The 16,183-nt window shown below is 41.5% G+C and overlaps 1 protein-coding gene across 1 annotated transcript in view; it reads right to left on the bottom strand.

Moving 5' to 3' along the window:
• The window catches only part of LOC112103170 (epithelial-stromal interaction protein 1), a 72,584-nt gene that overhangs the window by 42,329 nt on the left and 14,072 nt on the right, over positions 1–16,183 (bottom strand). Inside the window, exons 4-5 of the mRNA XM_026647393.2 lie at positions 11,642–11,715; positions 9,864–9,947 (exon numbers count right to left, since the gene is read on the bottom strand). Coding sequence (XP_026503178.1) covers positions 9,864–9,947; positions 11,642–11,715 — 158 coding nt within the window. The remainder of the gene's footprint in view (positions 1–9,863; positions 9,948–11,641; positions 11,716–16,183) is intronic.

Raw genomic sequence — 16,183 nt, 5'->3', positions numbered from 1 at the left:
CACACACACACACACACACACACACACACACACACACACACACACACCATGTGTACTCTTACTGTACTCAGGACTCCTCTGCATGGGGAAATTGACTGGAATAGCTACTGCTGAATAAGCTATTCCATAACAGCTCCCCATGTTAGCGTCATTCTTGAATTAAAAGCCTTTATTTTATTCCAGAATAATTACTCTGCTTTGGAATTGCATTAATTGTTCCAGAATAAAAGAACTTATTCCAGAATAGAGCAGCCCCATAGGTAGTGGTTCTGCAACAGTTTATTCTGTGATAGCTACTCCAGTCAATTTCCTCATGTAGACAAATCCTTAAATACTACACCCACTGAGAGTGTCAACTGAAATTCTGGCACCAAGAAAATCCATAGTACATTCAGTAGCACAATATAATATAATATAGGATCTCCAATCTAAAACTACATATAACATTTAGAAGCCAGTAGCATAAAGCTGGTCTGGGAGGGCTTTAAAAGTAAGCAGTATAAAATTTTGAAGGAAAAAACCAAATGAAAAAAAAAAAAAAAAGAACTTTGCAGCAGCACAGAGGAAATATAGAGTTCTAAATTAATTCCAGTGAAAAAGGTAAGTAGCCAAGTTTTGTGCAACATGTGGTCTCTGGATGACTAGTTAAGACACTTCACTGTATTTTAAGCACAAATCAAGCGTTCCAAATTTTCATTTCAATCCTGCTATATTTTTAAATTATCAGATGCCTGTTTGGTGAAACATTAAGTTTTCACACCACAGGCACTGTTACAGCATACCAGACAACTATCCCTAATTTTCAAAATGATGGAAACAGTATTGGACAAACAGGTACTGAGATCTGATCAGACAGTTACTTTGCCTTAGCTGAATTCAGGGTTATTTCCCCCTTTTAATATATATGGCTAATGAAAGACTGTTTGGAGGAGGCTTGTGAAACAAATCACTACAGTAGGTAAATCAGTCTTCAGCTTGCACTGAGTAAAGCCATATCTGTCTAATGTCTGCCGATTGCACCATATTTTGTAAGTGGCTCAGTAACTAAATGAGCAAGTGCAACAGTGATGTAGGAGTAACTTGGGGACAGATTTTGAAGGGAAAAAAAAAAAAATCAAATCCTCATTCAGTAAGCTACCCCCTTAGCTCATGTAAGCATATCAGAATGAAACACTATAAGCAGAAGTACTGAAATTAACAAAAATACTGGTGCATACAGAATTAAAGAATGCAAAGCAATTAAAATAAGTATCTTGATACAGGTATCAAAAGCAGACAAGAGGCCAGAGCAGGGGTCGGCAACCTCTGGCACGCGGCTTGCCAGGGTAAGCACCCTGGCAGGCCGGGCCAGTTTGTTTACCTGCCGTATCCGCAGGTTTGGCCGATCGCGGCTCCCACTGACCGTGGTTCACTGCTCCAGGCCAATGGGAGCGGCGGGAAGCCGTGGCCAGCACATCCCTCGGCCCACGCTGATTCCTGCAGTCCCCACTGGCCTGGAGCGGCGAACTGCGGCCAGTGGGAGCCGCAATCAGCCGAACCTGCGGACGCGGCAGGTAAACAAACTGGCCCGGCCTGCCAGGGTGCTTACCCTGGCGAGCCGCATGCCAGAGGTTGCCAACCCCTGGGCCAGAGTCTACTTTGACATTTACAAAAATGCACCCACTCAATGTTCTGATGGGGAAAGGGGTATGTACAACTTTAGGTTACGTGTGTGAAATGTGTTTATAAAACTTGTATCCACTTCTGCAACTCAAAACAACTTCTCTCCACAGGCCTCAGTCAGCTAGATAGCTCTCCCCCTACAAAAGCCAGGACACCAGACAGATCTTGTTGCAAGACCTGAAGGTCAGCAAACGTGGGCTCTGAGGAATTCTACTGAGGGGGAAGTTAAATGCACAGTTGAAGATGCCCTAAAAACATCTTGTTTCCAGCACCCTCATGATTAAAATCCAGAGACTGAGCTCTGGTGCCTCAGTTAATAACAGCAATATGACAGTGAGACTAAGGTGGTCTATGAAGTAGCCAAGATTCAACCTATTTAAGGTTTCTATGGTAGGTTAAAACCAATACCCATTCATTTCTGGGTGCATTTAAAGGAAGCCTGTGCAAATTGCTTGGCACAGAAGTAATGTGCTCCATGTAAGCAGAGCCCCTCACATGGGCAGATACATTTTGTGCAACCTGGAACTTTTTTTTTTAATCCTTGCAGGAATCCACAGTTGTGTCTCAGTGTCAAATGTATCAAGAGTAGCTGACGGATGCAGAAAAATCAACAGGGACACATGACTTTTATCCCTCATCGATGAAGTATCCGTGCCATACCTGGCTCTAAAATAAGACTGATCAGTGTCAGAGGAAATTGGAGCACACCAGCTCTTGCCAGAGTGGCTTCAAACACCACCCACCACAAAAGTGACAATTAGAGAGATTATTGGTATTACAGGCAGGCTTAGGTTGACCAGATAGCAAGTGTGAAAAATCGGGACAGGCGGTGTGTGGGGGGTAATAGAAGCCCATATAAAAAAAAGCCCCAAATATCGGGACTGTCCCTATAAAATCGGGACATCTGGTCACCCTATGCGGGCTTCCATGAATAAGGACATAATGCTTCTTAAAGGGAAGTTGGCACTCTGACCTCCCAATGGGACACGGACTGTTCACTTCAACAACCGATCCATTGTCTCAAGAATTTAACCACCAGATGGTCGTGAATCCATCTTACTGGCGGTGTTGGAAGGCTCCCCAGTATGATGGAAAACTCCCTAGCATTGCAGGACTCAAGAGGGCACTATTGGCTGAAACACCCGCCAAGTTCGTCTCCTCCAGACATATTTTTGTTCATACAGAAAAGCAGGGATTTGTCACATCAGAGTGATTTTGTGTTTGAAATAGAAACTGCAGGAAATATTGGACTACAATGGATAAAGGCAGCAATGACTCTCCAATAACTACCATGCAGAATAGGGCTTGAACTAATTGGCCATTGGCTACTGCACTAGCCTTTCACCTCTATCAGTTTAGCTTGAAATCCTTGCTTAGGTCATAAATGAAAGAGTGATCTCAAACATCATAAAAGCATTTCACAACTGGCACTCTCTCTTCAAAGAGGGCCAGGACTAGAACAGCTGTGGTACTGTAGATAAACATGTTGGGAGAGATGTGTGTAGAAAGGCTGCAAAATTCCTGGCTTCAGCAAATACTAAAAATGAAAAAAGCCTGCTAGTACAGTTACTTGTTACCAAAATACAGAGCACATTGATAAGACAAGATTTAATTCCATATTGTTTTCTTTATTTTAAATGGAGAGAACTGCCATTTATGAAGAACCTTATTTAGAGAGATACCCACAGCAAAAAGTTAGTTACATGCAATAGTATTCTCACTTCAGTTAGTTAAATGTGTAAAGATTCAAATTATGTAACTTTAGAATATGTGCAGGAAATGCTAATGGAATAACAAGCTTATAGACCAGAACATGCCAGACAGAGAAAACAGATCTGACCCAATCATACTGCGTTTGATCTCAGGAAACCTTACTCTTCCAGAAACAGATGCTTTCAGAAGTTTTTGAGCTATGGGTGGGAATGTCTTGTTTAGGGTTTTACACCTGTACCATGTATACTGATGGCATGAGTTCAGCTTTATCTACCTCTCCCCACCCCCAGAAGCTTTTGCAGGATTTTTATTCTGAAGACTCTACAATAAAGTTCAAGTGAACTTAAGTTTCTATCAGGAGGAAATTCTCATTCTGAAGGGCTTCTGGAACTAACCCCTGTGTGGGCTTTTGAGACTTGAAGTCTATAAAGCTCAGCACTATCTGGAATTGTAAGAGTCTCCTTAAAAGGCACCAGGAATGCTGCCTCTGGTCATCTATTCCCTCCATTCCTACAGATTAGGTACATCCATAAACATGGAAAATGGACATCTTCACTAATATCAGATGGTCTCTGCTAAAGTTTCTCAGCGAGTGCTCCAGCATCATCACCTAGACAAGAGGAGGCTGATTGGGGGGGGCGGGGTGGTGAGGGGAAATGAGGAAGGGCTTGCGGGATTTACATAGCTCAGCGGTACTTGATTAGCAGTCTTGAAGATTCCATATAGAATCTCAGGGAGTCTGCAGAGCTGATCTGTGCTCCTCACATTAGCCTGGATTACAGGTACAACGACCAAGATTGATGATCATTCCTAGCCTAGGCTGATAGACAGAAGACAACAAGGAGAACACCAGGCAAACAAATCAATTCTGTAGAAAACACTGAGATCCATCTTTCTCCTATGCACCCTATTGTGCCTCCCAGTAGCAAGGATAAGAAGAGAATGTACGATTCTATTTTCCCTCCCCAGAACAAGAATTATTCTCTGCAGCAAGAGAAGGTAGGAGATGACATTGAGCAGTATCACATACAGAGGTTGTGTCTATACATAGTAGCATTGATTTATGATGCATCATCCTTACACAAACTCCTCTTTATTATTTGAGCATCTCAGCACAATGTCTAACCATCACACATTATTTTGTAGCTCTTTCCCAACAAACATGAATGGCAAAGTAGTTCTCCAGCTGTGAAAGTTCCAAATGCCCCTGCTGAAACAGCTAGCTAGCCAGGATCTCCTTTCAAACAGTCATGCAATTTATTTTTATTAAATGAATAGTGACTTTGCCTGAAAAAAATCAGAAACCCTCCCCCTGCCCCATATTTTATAGAAATCCTCCTTTTGATCAAAAGACATGCACCTAGTTGATGCTCTGCAGGTGCAGCTAGCAATTCTTCTAGTTTTCAGCTAGATTAGATATCATTTGCAAACAAACAAAACACCACACTGTTCCACTGTCTGACTCAGCAGGGCCAAAGTTCTGCAGAATTGGGAAGCTTATTCCCTTTATTTTTACTCTCTTGCCTTCCCTCCCCATTTCTTCTTCAGATCATAAGTGATGTGTCTGCAACTGAGCTGAGATTGTTGGGGGCAAAAGCCAAATCAACACCCTTCTGTGGCTCTGTAGTGCACTGCAGATCTTTTCTACGAAACAGGGTGGATTATTCAGCATGTTAATATATTTCAGTCAAAATCCCCACCAGTCCCCAGGTTGCTACAAAAAACATCTTCAGACTAGTTGATTATTTTTAAAGTTCCCTTTGATACCTATTTACTTATTTGGTTTGCAAGATTCCCCAACTTGCTTTAAAAATATGAATTTAATTCTAGGAAATAAACAGTTTGTATGGTAGAGGTATTTGCTATGATATTGCACTTTTAAACGAAATCACTATTTAGAATTTTACTACCTACAAGGCCTATAAACATTTTACATTCTGTGGATGTGAATGCCAGGAAACTGTAAAAGTAGGAAAACAAAACTGCTACATCAATACTTTTTCTGGGTATAACTGTAGTTACAGCAGACTTGAAACTTGTCCAGTTGTCATGGACAATAATTCAATATATTTAATGAGTGAATAAAGTTTGTTTCCCTTTCCCCCTCCCCCATCATAAATGCTCACAGAAAAGCCTGGAGCAGGGGGATTTTTGTGCATGGGTTTGTAAATATTCATGGCAGTTTTCAAAGGTTCCAGGAGTAGCCATTGAAGGCCCCAATACTGCAAGTTTTATATTCCCCATTATAGACAACTTAATACCGCAAGAATTCCTGAAGTAACCCTGGGAGCCTAGTAGTTTTGATCTCTAGACTGAAGATTATTCTTAAGCTGTCTTTACCACTTGACCTTAAAACTTAAACTGTGCCTCCATGACACAATCAGTGGCCTATCATTAGAAGATTCTTTATTGTTATGTTATCTTCTGAACGAAGTGCTACCATATCTCAAACAACAACAAAAACCTGAAAGGTTATTTATGAAGGTTTATTCAGCTGTAGGATGTCACCAGGAAGACTAAGAGCTTCTTTGTAGAAGAGTCTGTAGATAAGCAACATCTGTGAAATAAACTACTGAGCAGTACTAGAATGGAGGGAGTTACCTTTTGTATAGTGACTGACCTTAGAAAGGAGGCCATCTTAAATCAAATATTAATGTATATCTGGAACTGTGACATGCTCTTATTGAAAAGCAAGGGGCTTGCAACTGAGATGCTTTTAGGCTGACCTCACATTCTTTTCTCAGCTGATAGGCTGAGTATAGTCTAGAATCATGGGCCCAAATTCTGGCTCCTCCTCTGACCACTTTACATAGCTCCAGAAGACTAAGGGGGCATTCTTCCTGCACAGGGGCAGTGTACAAAACCCTAAACTGACCCCATCACAATCCCTAGTACAGGAGCGAGAGCACTTTGCAATCTGGAAATTTTGGCCTGTGGATCTGCTGGGAGGGTTGTGGGGGAGAGGCTGCTATAACTTATGCTAACGGCCATATTAGCCCCCAGAGGAACCTAGACTCTTGAAAGTGCAGCATAGAATCTGCCTCAGGACTTTGAAGGTCCAACAGCCAAGAGATCACTACTATGTGACAAAGTTAGCCATGCAATTATTTTTGACTGAAAGATGGGGGGATAGCTTGAAAGGGATGGTTTTGTGTTTCCCAAACAGGTCTCTTTAATCTTTTTACAACATTTTTATGTCTGTTTTTGCTTCTGTAAACTGTCGACACATACTAATTTTGTATTTTAAATTGAAGTCTCCTGTAATCTGCATAAAAGTGGTTCTAATTAGTCTCCCAAGGGTTTCTTAAAGACACCGTATCCCCGTCCTCTGGAGGAAAGCAGAGACCGAGGATCAGGGGTGTGAAGTTGTGTCAGCATATAGAACATTCTCTGTCCCAAATAGCATCAGGAATGGGGAGAAAATTTAAGCAAGTACTGCTTTCTTAAAGATTGGGTCTAACATCTTGGGGGGTGGGGTGGGGGAGGACAATTGGCCCTTTTACCCCATAGCTAATGATGTCCCTGGCAGAGAGAGGCAAAGGTTGAAGCCTGCATACTGGAAAAGGGAGTGTGGAAGTCTGCCTTCCAGAGCAGAGCCACAGAAGGACCTACAGGGATCATTATGGGCACAAGGCAATCTTACAGGCAGCCTTTTGAATCCCTAATGTATCCAGAAGAATGGAGGCTGGTGGCATGGAGTAGACAGATAACCTTTACATCCCCACCCAATGGGGATTTGGGGTGGGGGCAAAGGGTGGCCCGGAGAATATTTTCCCAGAAAACGTTTCCAATTTTTTATGGGAAATAATGGTTTAATCCAGCCATGTTGGAAAATCTAATTATATCTTGGGCTATTTTACATGTGTTTACACCATCTTGATAAAACATTTTGGTCCAAGGCTCATATACAGATGGGACATTCAAGCTGGTCAGCTAGTACAACTCGGTAAGATGATGGACAAGTAGGAACTCTGATACTGCAGTGCTGGCATTACAACTGATGCAGGACTGCAGATAGAAGAGAGCAATAGAAGGTAGGCCCGATAGCATATCAGTGAGCATTGCCAGGCACATTATCAGTGATAGTGTGGCTGATAGGTCATTTATGTGCAGATGGGGTGCCACAATACATGGGCTTTTAGAGGCCACATGTGACCACATAGCGTTATTTAAGAACTGGACTCTGAGGCTTCAATAGGTCCTGGATTTCATCCTGAGCTTCCACAACTTCTTTTGAAGTTCTCCCGAGATTGGAGTAAATACCTCCCAACAAAACCATGTCTGCACTTACCACTTGGGGAGGTTTGCATTTCAGAAGAATGGACAGGTTTGAAAGTTTGCAGTTTGGAAGAAGGAAGGGATACCACTTGCCACTGGAGTTTCAGTGGAAAAAGTGACCACCACTGTAAGGAAAAACGGTTTCACCATGACCTCAGCGTATGGAGGCATTTCCATCTGAATTTGCAGGTTTACATCTGAAAGTGCAGCATTACAGAAGTTTGCCATAGGCATTAGCGGTTCTCAAACTGGGGGTCGGGACCCCAAAGTGGGTCACAATCCCATTTTAATGGGGTCACCAGGGCTGACTTAGACTTGCTGGGGCCCAGGGCCAAAGCCCAAGCCCCACTGCCCCAGGGCTTCATAACTGGGTGGCAGGGCTCAGGTTACAGGCCCCCTGCCTGGGTCTAAAGCCCTTGGGCTTTGGCCTTCCGCACAGGGTGGAGGGGCTCAGGTGGGCTCAGGCTTTGGTCCTGTCTTGGGGTCATGTAATAATTTTTGTCGTCAGAAGGGGGTCGTGGTGCAAGAAAGTTTGAGAACCCCTGCATTAGAACATTGTTCTGTGCCTTCTTACCCTTAGTTCTGCTCTTACAGTGGACATTGTAGATGAAGCCATAATGTCATCATCTACATCAGTGGTTCCCAAACTTTAACAACCTGTGAACCCCTTTCACTAAAATGTCAAGTCTCGTGAACCCCCTCCTAAAAATGAATATTTCCAGGGATTTTCTCCTTTACCTGAGTATAAATTATAAAAGCAGTGATCTTGGAAATATAAAATTTGTTTTTATGACATACTTATTACACACTATTTATTATTAAATTTATAATTACATTATTTTTATTACATTACGAAAACAGCAACACTCTTCCAAGATCTCACTTCCGTAGCTTGTATCAATTTGAATAAGCCTGTTATGAGACAAGGCTCCTATGTTTCATCAAGGAGTATCAGATTTGAAACAGCATGAAGGTATTTAAGAAGCCAACTCAAAGAGTTCCTCCTACGTAAGCATTCAGGTCTTGAGTAGTCCAGGCAAACAACGCACGTTACAACAAAGCTTAAACTTGTTCTTCATAATAATTTTAAAAATAATACTACCTGCCTATTTAATTTTAAAAACAGCAAAAAAAAAAAAAATCCACCTCCCTTTCCATTTCTTATAAGGAGTCTTGAAGTTTAAATCTCCTCAGTATGATAGATATGCTTGCTTTGATCTGCTTAGCTCTTGGAAGTTCAGGGGCTCCAGGCTGCTGACCCGGTGCTGTCCGGGATCCCTGGGAACAGCTCTTTCCGCCATTAGGGAATTTTTTCCCCTGAGAACCCTCTAACATTTCGTGAACCACCAGGGGTTCACAAACCCCAGTTTGGGAACCACTGATCTACATCAATGGGACAACCCTTTTCAACATCAGTTGAGGAGGGTCTAGGGTAGCCATCTTCATTTCATAAATTCAAACACATCACGCTACACAGCCAGAGGGCAGGTAAAATAGGGTATTTTTGTACAGCTGCCAATGGTGAGCATTCTATTTAATATATTAAATACCTGTCCTTCAGCCTTTTGAAGAGATGATGTACCTCTATAGATACATTCCCTGAATCAGAGCAGAGTTATCCTTACTGTTCTCAACCAAAACAAAAACCAACATGTACCAGCCAAAACAAAAGGATATTCCAGTGCACCCTCCACCTCCAGAACTGGTTTGTTTACAATTTGGGCCTCCAATATACCTTGTTTTGAAGCTAGCATGATGGAGTATACTTCCAGGCCAGTAGGTGATCCATGGTCCTATAGGCACAGCATTCTGGTCTGGTGACTAAGTCACAGGTACTTCTGGAAATTTAACAGGTTCCTCTCTTAGGAGCCACAGTGGTTCCAGCTCTGCACATCTTCTTGGGGGAACAGTTATTTCTAATCATTAGGTATACAACTCAAGTAACCGAACAGCTTGCATGGCACCCAGAACAACCTGCTTCCCTACTAGAGCCACAGAAATCAAAATGAGTTTGTGAGCACAGCACAACATTAGCCCAGATTTCATCTAAGGGGATATGCAAAACTTCAGATGAAGGACCAGATCCTCAGCTGGTGTAAATCAGTATAGCCAATTTACATGAGCCAAGGGATCCATCCCATAGGGTTTATCCAGGTAAAGCACTGTTCCAGTGAGATATTTTGACTATTGAAGACTCAAACAAGTCTTACCTTTTCTCTTTGAATCATTTTCATTGTCAGGATTCCAGCTTCTTCAGTCTCCTTCTTGATTCTTGCATATTCTTCTCTCTTCAGCTATATGGTATCGGGGGAAGAACACATACAGAGACAATGTAGTTTGGCTTTTGTATTGTACCTCTTCCAACCCTAAATTTTGATTCTGATGAAGTTACAAAGAAAAAATCAAGCATGTGTGCCCCCTCACTGTAATTAGAGAACAAAGACATGAACTGTACAATAGCTCATCCATGATGTTAGTTTTGAACTATCGGTTATCAGGAGGTGGTTATGCAAGCATCCACACTGGGTCCCAGGGGTCTGTACTGGGCCCAGTCCTATTCAACATATACATAAACGATCAGGAAAAAGGTGAGGTGGCAAAGTTTGCAGATGATACAAAACTACTCAAGATAGTTAAGTCCCAGGCAGACTGCGTAGAACTATAAAAGGATCTCTCAGAACTAGGTGACTGGGAAACAAAATGGTGGATGAAATTCAGTGTTGATAAATGCAAAACATAATCCCAACTATACATATAAAATGATGGGGTCTAAATTAGCTGTGACCACTCAAGAAAGATCTTGGAGTCATTGTGGATAGTTCTCTGAAAAACATTCACTCAATGTGCAGCAGCAGTCAAAAAAGCGAACAGAATGTTGGGAATCATTAAGAAAGGGATAGATAAGAAGACAGAAAATATCATATTGCCTCTATATAAATCCATGGTATGCCCACATCTTGAATACTGTGTGCAGATGTGGTCACCCCATCTCAAAACAGATATATTGGAATTGGAAAAGGTTCAGGAAAGGGCAACAAAAATGATTAGGGGTATGGAATGGCTTCTGTATGAGGAGAGATTAATAAGACTGGGGCTTTTCAGCTTGGAGAAGAGACGACTAAGGGGAGACATAATAGAGGTCTATAATATCATGGCTGGTGCATAGAAAGTAAATAAGGAAGTGTTATTTACTCTCTCATAATACAAGAACTAGGGGCCACCAAATGAAATGAATAGGCAGCAGGTTTAAAACAAACAAAAGGCAGTATTTTTTCCACACAACGCACAGTGTGTGGAACTTCTTGCCAGAGGATGTTGTGAGGGCCAAGACTATAATAGGATTCAAAAAAGAACTAGATAAATTCCTGGAGGATAGGTCCATCAATAGCTATTAGCCAGGATGGGTAGGGATGGGTCCCTAGCCTCTGTTTGCCAGGAGGTAGGAATGTGCCACAGGGGAATGGATCACTTGATTATTGCCTGTTGTGTTCATTCCCTCTGGGACACCTGGCATTGGCCACTGTTGGAAGACAGGATACAGGGCTAGATGGACCTTTGGTCTGACCCCATATGGCCGTTCTTATGACTGACCTTTACAAGCATGTATGCCCTTTATAATGAGGATAATACCTACAGCCCTCAAAGGTGGGTTGCTGTGTTGATTGACTGGTTACTGTTTATGTAGCATGTTGAAAATATGAAGGGCAATGTTGGTGGCATTATCATTAACCTCATTACTTTAGAAGTGATCTGCAACATTGTTTACACACACTTATGTAACAGTCTTCTCATTTTCTACATTCCTGTGAAGTCTTTCAAGTCCACCTTTTCTTTGTCTCTCTTTTGAAGTCTCATGACTTCTATTTCTTTTGTCAAAAAACAGGGAGTTCATTTTACAGACACATGGAACAGCGGCCCTCAGAGGGGGAAAAAACCCAATAACAGTATTTCCTAAATTAAACTAAAAATTACATGTATTCCTCCTGACCTTTTGCTGGTATTTAGATTGCAGGAGTCGGATGTGTTGTTTTTGCCTAGCTTCAGCCTCGGATTCTGTTCCGCCTAGAAAACACAAATTGCATTCTGCATGTTAGAAAATTTTAAGCCCAAGTGTCAGCAACAAGAGACACTGTAATATAATAAATACATTAGGCATACATGAGAATATTTTCATAATCATGCTGATAAAAATGAGAGATCGAAGAGACCTATTTTATCTTTTTGTTCATCTCTTTTCCTAATGTAAGTCTTTCACCAGCACAGGATTGTTATTTGCAGAATATTCTTCACTGTATTGTCCTTCTTATTGATAAATAACTGATGTTATGAGGGTTCATCATTTTACTTGAGAGAGACTATTTCACAGTTTAACAGTGTCTTGCCTTCTAGATTAATTTCCTGATGGTCATCCTAAATTTTCTTTTACTCAGTATGTTGGTGCTAGATTTGGTCAAATAAAATAAATAAAATGGAATTTGTTTCACAAAAATACTTCTTTAAAATTGATAGAAATTTTTATTGAGATTTCTAATTGGATGGCCCCTAACCATCACCAAAGCAGCTAACATCAGCGAAAACACAGAATTTGCTCTTTGTTAGCAAGGGGGAAAAAAACACTCATTTTTTTAAAGCATTCAAAAACCTGATTAAAAACACAAGCCTCACCTGCATCTTAGCCTTACCAAACTAAGGCTCAAATAGTAGGAGGTATAGTTTTCAGAGGCATGGGTCCTCTATTGAAAATACCCAGCCTCTAACCATGAAACTGTAAACTCTAGAACAGACTGCAAGAGGGACCCAATAGATCTTCACTCCCATGGCAGGGCATGGGGAAAGAAGTGAATTGATTTAAATCTTATTATTCTCAGTTCTTATGCTAGGCTACTCTGAACAATTCCTCTTTTCCATGATGTTCCCTCCATTTATAGAAGGCAATCGGGTCTCCCTTTGTTGTTTGGGCAAGCTAATTCCTTTAATTGTAGCTCCATAATTATTTCTATTTTTCTTCCCTGAATTCCTTCCTATTGGTCAACATCTTTGTCATTACAGAGGTACCCAAGAGTACAAAAGCTGCTTGCATTAGTGCTACATAGAGAACTATTACCTTCCTAGTCTGTGCAGACCCCCTGAGGCTTAACTTTATACACCTGTGTAGTCCCCCTAGGAATCAATGGGACTGTGTAGTATGCAAGACAACATACCTACTGTTGGCACTATAATCAGCACACAGTTGGTACTATAAATAATTTTTCCAGGTTGAGCATTTTTTAGTTACAGGTCTGTCACATCTTACGCGCATTTAACATGCGCGATTTCAGCTTTACGAGGTCGGCAAAAAAAAAAAACAATTTTAATACTGTACCTGTAGTGCGGGCGATTCCGCCCGCCATTGAACTCAATGTAATTTTGACTATACGCGGTTTTCACTTTACGTGCTAACCGCGGAACGGAACCCCCGTGTAAGCTGAGACAGACCTGTACTCCCTGAACCTTTTCTAGCCTCTCTGGGTCCCTGTGTATTATTTTTTCTCCCCTTCCTGGTATTGCCAACACTTTGCCTTTTAGTGTCATCTACATCAGCTCCAGCTCCTGATGTTAATTAAAGCAATGTGCATCATCAGTCTCCAACGCAGGCACACCACTGGACATGAGCCACTATTCAATATATTGGTGTTCATCATGACCCTTTGCTTGCAGCCTGCCAGCCAGTTTTCAATCCATTCAACAGAGCTCATATCCAAGACAGCTTGAATTAATTTTTCAAATAAGATTTTGTGAAGCAGTATATCAAATGTTTTAATCAAATCAAAATGTGTTATAACTCCTGCATTCACTTTATATATAAAAAACAACAATGAAGGGTGTCAGGCATGATTTGTTCTTTATAAACTTAGATAATAGAACTCTAAATTAGTGTAAGGGAAAGTATGGAACTCAAATTTATTTGTTTCTACTCTATGGTACCTGAAATTACCTAGTCCCAGAAATATTGGATGTCTGCCAGTCACAGTAATAGTGCAGATTTGGAATTCTTACAATATTTAATCAAGGTAGCCAAGCAATTATAGAACTTCAATTTGAGGAAATCTGATGATTTGGACACTAAAAATGCAGCAGTCTTTCTAAAAAGAGTCACTCTCAGAGAAGAGGTATTAAAAGAATTTATGATCTAATGAGCCCCTTCAATTGTGCCATTAAAGATGCCATTGTGAATCTCTCCTTTCTTCAAGCCTCTGCTGGCCCTCATAAGCCCACACGCACACGAACAAGTATAGAGCTAAAGTTCTTAACACCAAATATTGAATATAGTGGACATTTTTCACCAATCATCCATGTGTATTTGCTTCAATCTGGAAAGTACCAGCACTCTAAGGGTCGATATAGCCTCCTTAAATGCTGAAGTTTCTACATGTCAGAAGCCTGTTATTTCTTCCCACATCTGATCTGTATCTACAATGAAGTCACCAAGGAAGTGAATCTGCGTTAATTATTGCGCATTTCCCACAATTCTGATTCCTCTGACGGAAGCTCCAAGGCTCCCTGTTAGTCATGCCACTCACTTTATGGAGCTGAGAACACCCACCAACAGCTCTTTAGTTTCCTTCAGATTCCTCTTTCTACTGCCATAAGCTCTGAAGTTCTCTCTCTTTTCCAAGGGCGTAACTTGAGCCATTTCAAGAAAACGCACATGAAGGCAGCATTAGTATTAGCACATTTGAGCTAATAAGGGGGCAGAATGCCAAGTCCACCAGAACTTGAAAAATAACTTGCCTACTAACCACTGGGAAGCTTTCCATGGCAGAGATATGCATCTCAGGAGGATTAAGTCATCTATTTCTGTAGAACTGTCACCATATACCCTTTGAACCAAGTTCTTATCCATGGTCATTAGGGATCTCCATGCACAAGGAGGCGCATAGCCCTGACTACAACATGCCTTGTTTAAGAGGACCCCTGAGTCCATGTCCTTTTGGATAATAATTCTGACTGGGGAAGGCTCCACCTTCTTCAACACCTTGCTAGCCTTGTCTGTGCTACCGAAGTTGCACACTGGCAATGGGAGCTGCTGAAACAGTGTTGAACATGGTTTGATAGGAATTATCAACAAGGACAAGCCACATTCAGCATCATTTCAGATAGGATAATGAAAGCCTGTTGCTGATTGTATATCCAGAGGGGAGGAGGACTCTCCAACACAGATGTTGGGAGAGAGGCAGAGTGGAGGAGAACTCTCTCTGCTCAGCAACTAGGATGCAAACAGTGAACCCTTCCCCCACAACACACACCGAGCCAGGACAAGAGAGTGACAGTTCCTTTTCCTTTCCAGCAGCTGGGAGATGCACTTTCAAAGTTAAACACCCAGTAGCTAGTGGTTGATATGGAAGAGGGTGCCTTCCTTCCTTCCCAGAAGATGGTGTGAGGGGTGGGCTTTTCCCTTCTGCAACATTCAACTACCACTCTTCCATCTAAAGCATTCATTCAGTCTTGAGCTAAATAAGTTTAGACCTTCAGCTCCTAAATATCTTGTAAGTTTTTCAAACCCTGCAGTTCACTTTCCCCTTCCATACACCTCCTTAGCCCTGTATTCTACCCTTTCAAGATTGCTTGAAAGAAAGATTTCACTCCAGTTTTACATACTGTTTTTCAGTTATACTGTTCTTATTTAAAACAAAAACACAACTACAAAGGTTGGTTTGTGAATGAGGTTTCAACTTCATCAATACAACAGTCTCTGTGCATGAGGGTAGGCAAAAAGTCACCTTAACTTTTCTGCCTACCTTCATACATAGACAGCAAAATTGCAGCAACCTGGATCCCAAATTTCATAGAAATGTAGGACTGGAAGGGACCTCGAGAAATGATAAAGTCCAGCCGGCTGTGCTGAGGCAGGACCAAGTAAACCCACACCATCTCAGACAGGTTTTTGTCCAACTAGTTCTTTAAAACTACAAAGGATGGGGATTCCCTTGGAAGCCTATTCCAGAGCTTAGCTACCCTTATTGTCAGAATGTTTCCCCTAATATCTAACCTAAACCTTCCTTGCTGCAGATTAAGCCCATTACTTCTTGCCCTGCCTTCTGAGGACAACAACAAGAACAATTGATCATCATCCTTTTTAGATCTCTAACATAGCTGAAGACTTATCAGGTCCCCTGCTGCCCAGTCTTCTCTTCAGGACTAAACACACCCAGTTTCTTTAACATTTCCTCATAGGTTACATTTCCTAAACCTTTTGATCATCTTTCACAAAAATGTGGCTGCTCGGAATGATTTTTGGTAGCCAAAATGAGTCATTTACAAAATGCTTTGTTACGTTCCTTCCTCGAGCACAAGATGATATGATCTGCAGTTTAAAAATTACAACCCAGACACCCACAGTTTGATTCATTGACCATCCACCCGGAAACTTGAAAAAGTGATCTCCCCCTTCAGTTTCATTGTAAACACCAGTGATTAGGGCACCACATAATGTATTTCAGGAAGAAGATGTAAGTAGTTTCATGCCCTCTTCTGAAAGTCCAGTCAGGGG

Source organism: Terrapene carolina, unplaced genomic scaffold (genome assembly GCF_002925995.2).
Source record: "Terrapene carolina triunguis isolate 2854851 unplaced genomic scaffold, T_m_triunguis-2.0 Scaffold17, whole genome shotgun sequence".
In the NCBI taxonomy this organism is placed as follows: domain Eukaryota; kingdom Metazoa; phylum Chordata; order Testudines; family Emydidae; genus Terrapene; species Terrapene triunguis.
The sequence above is the reverse complement of the archived record's forward strand: the minus strand, read 5'-3'. Positions and strand labels throughout refer to the sequence as shown.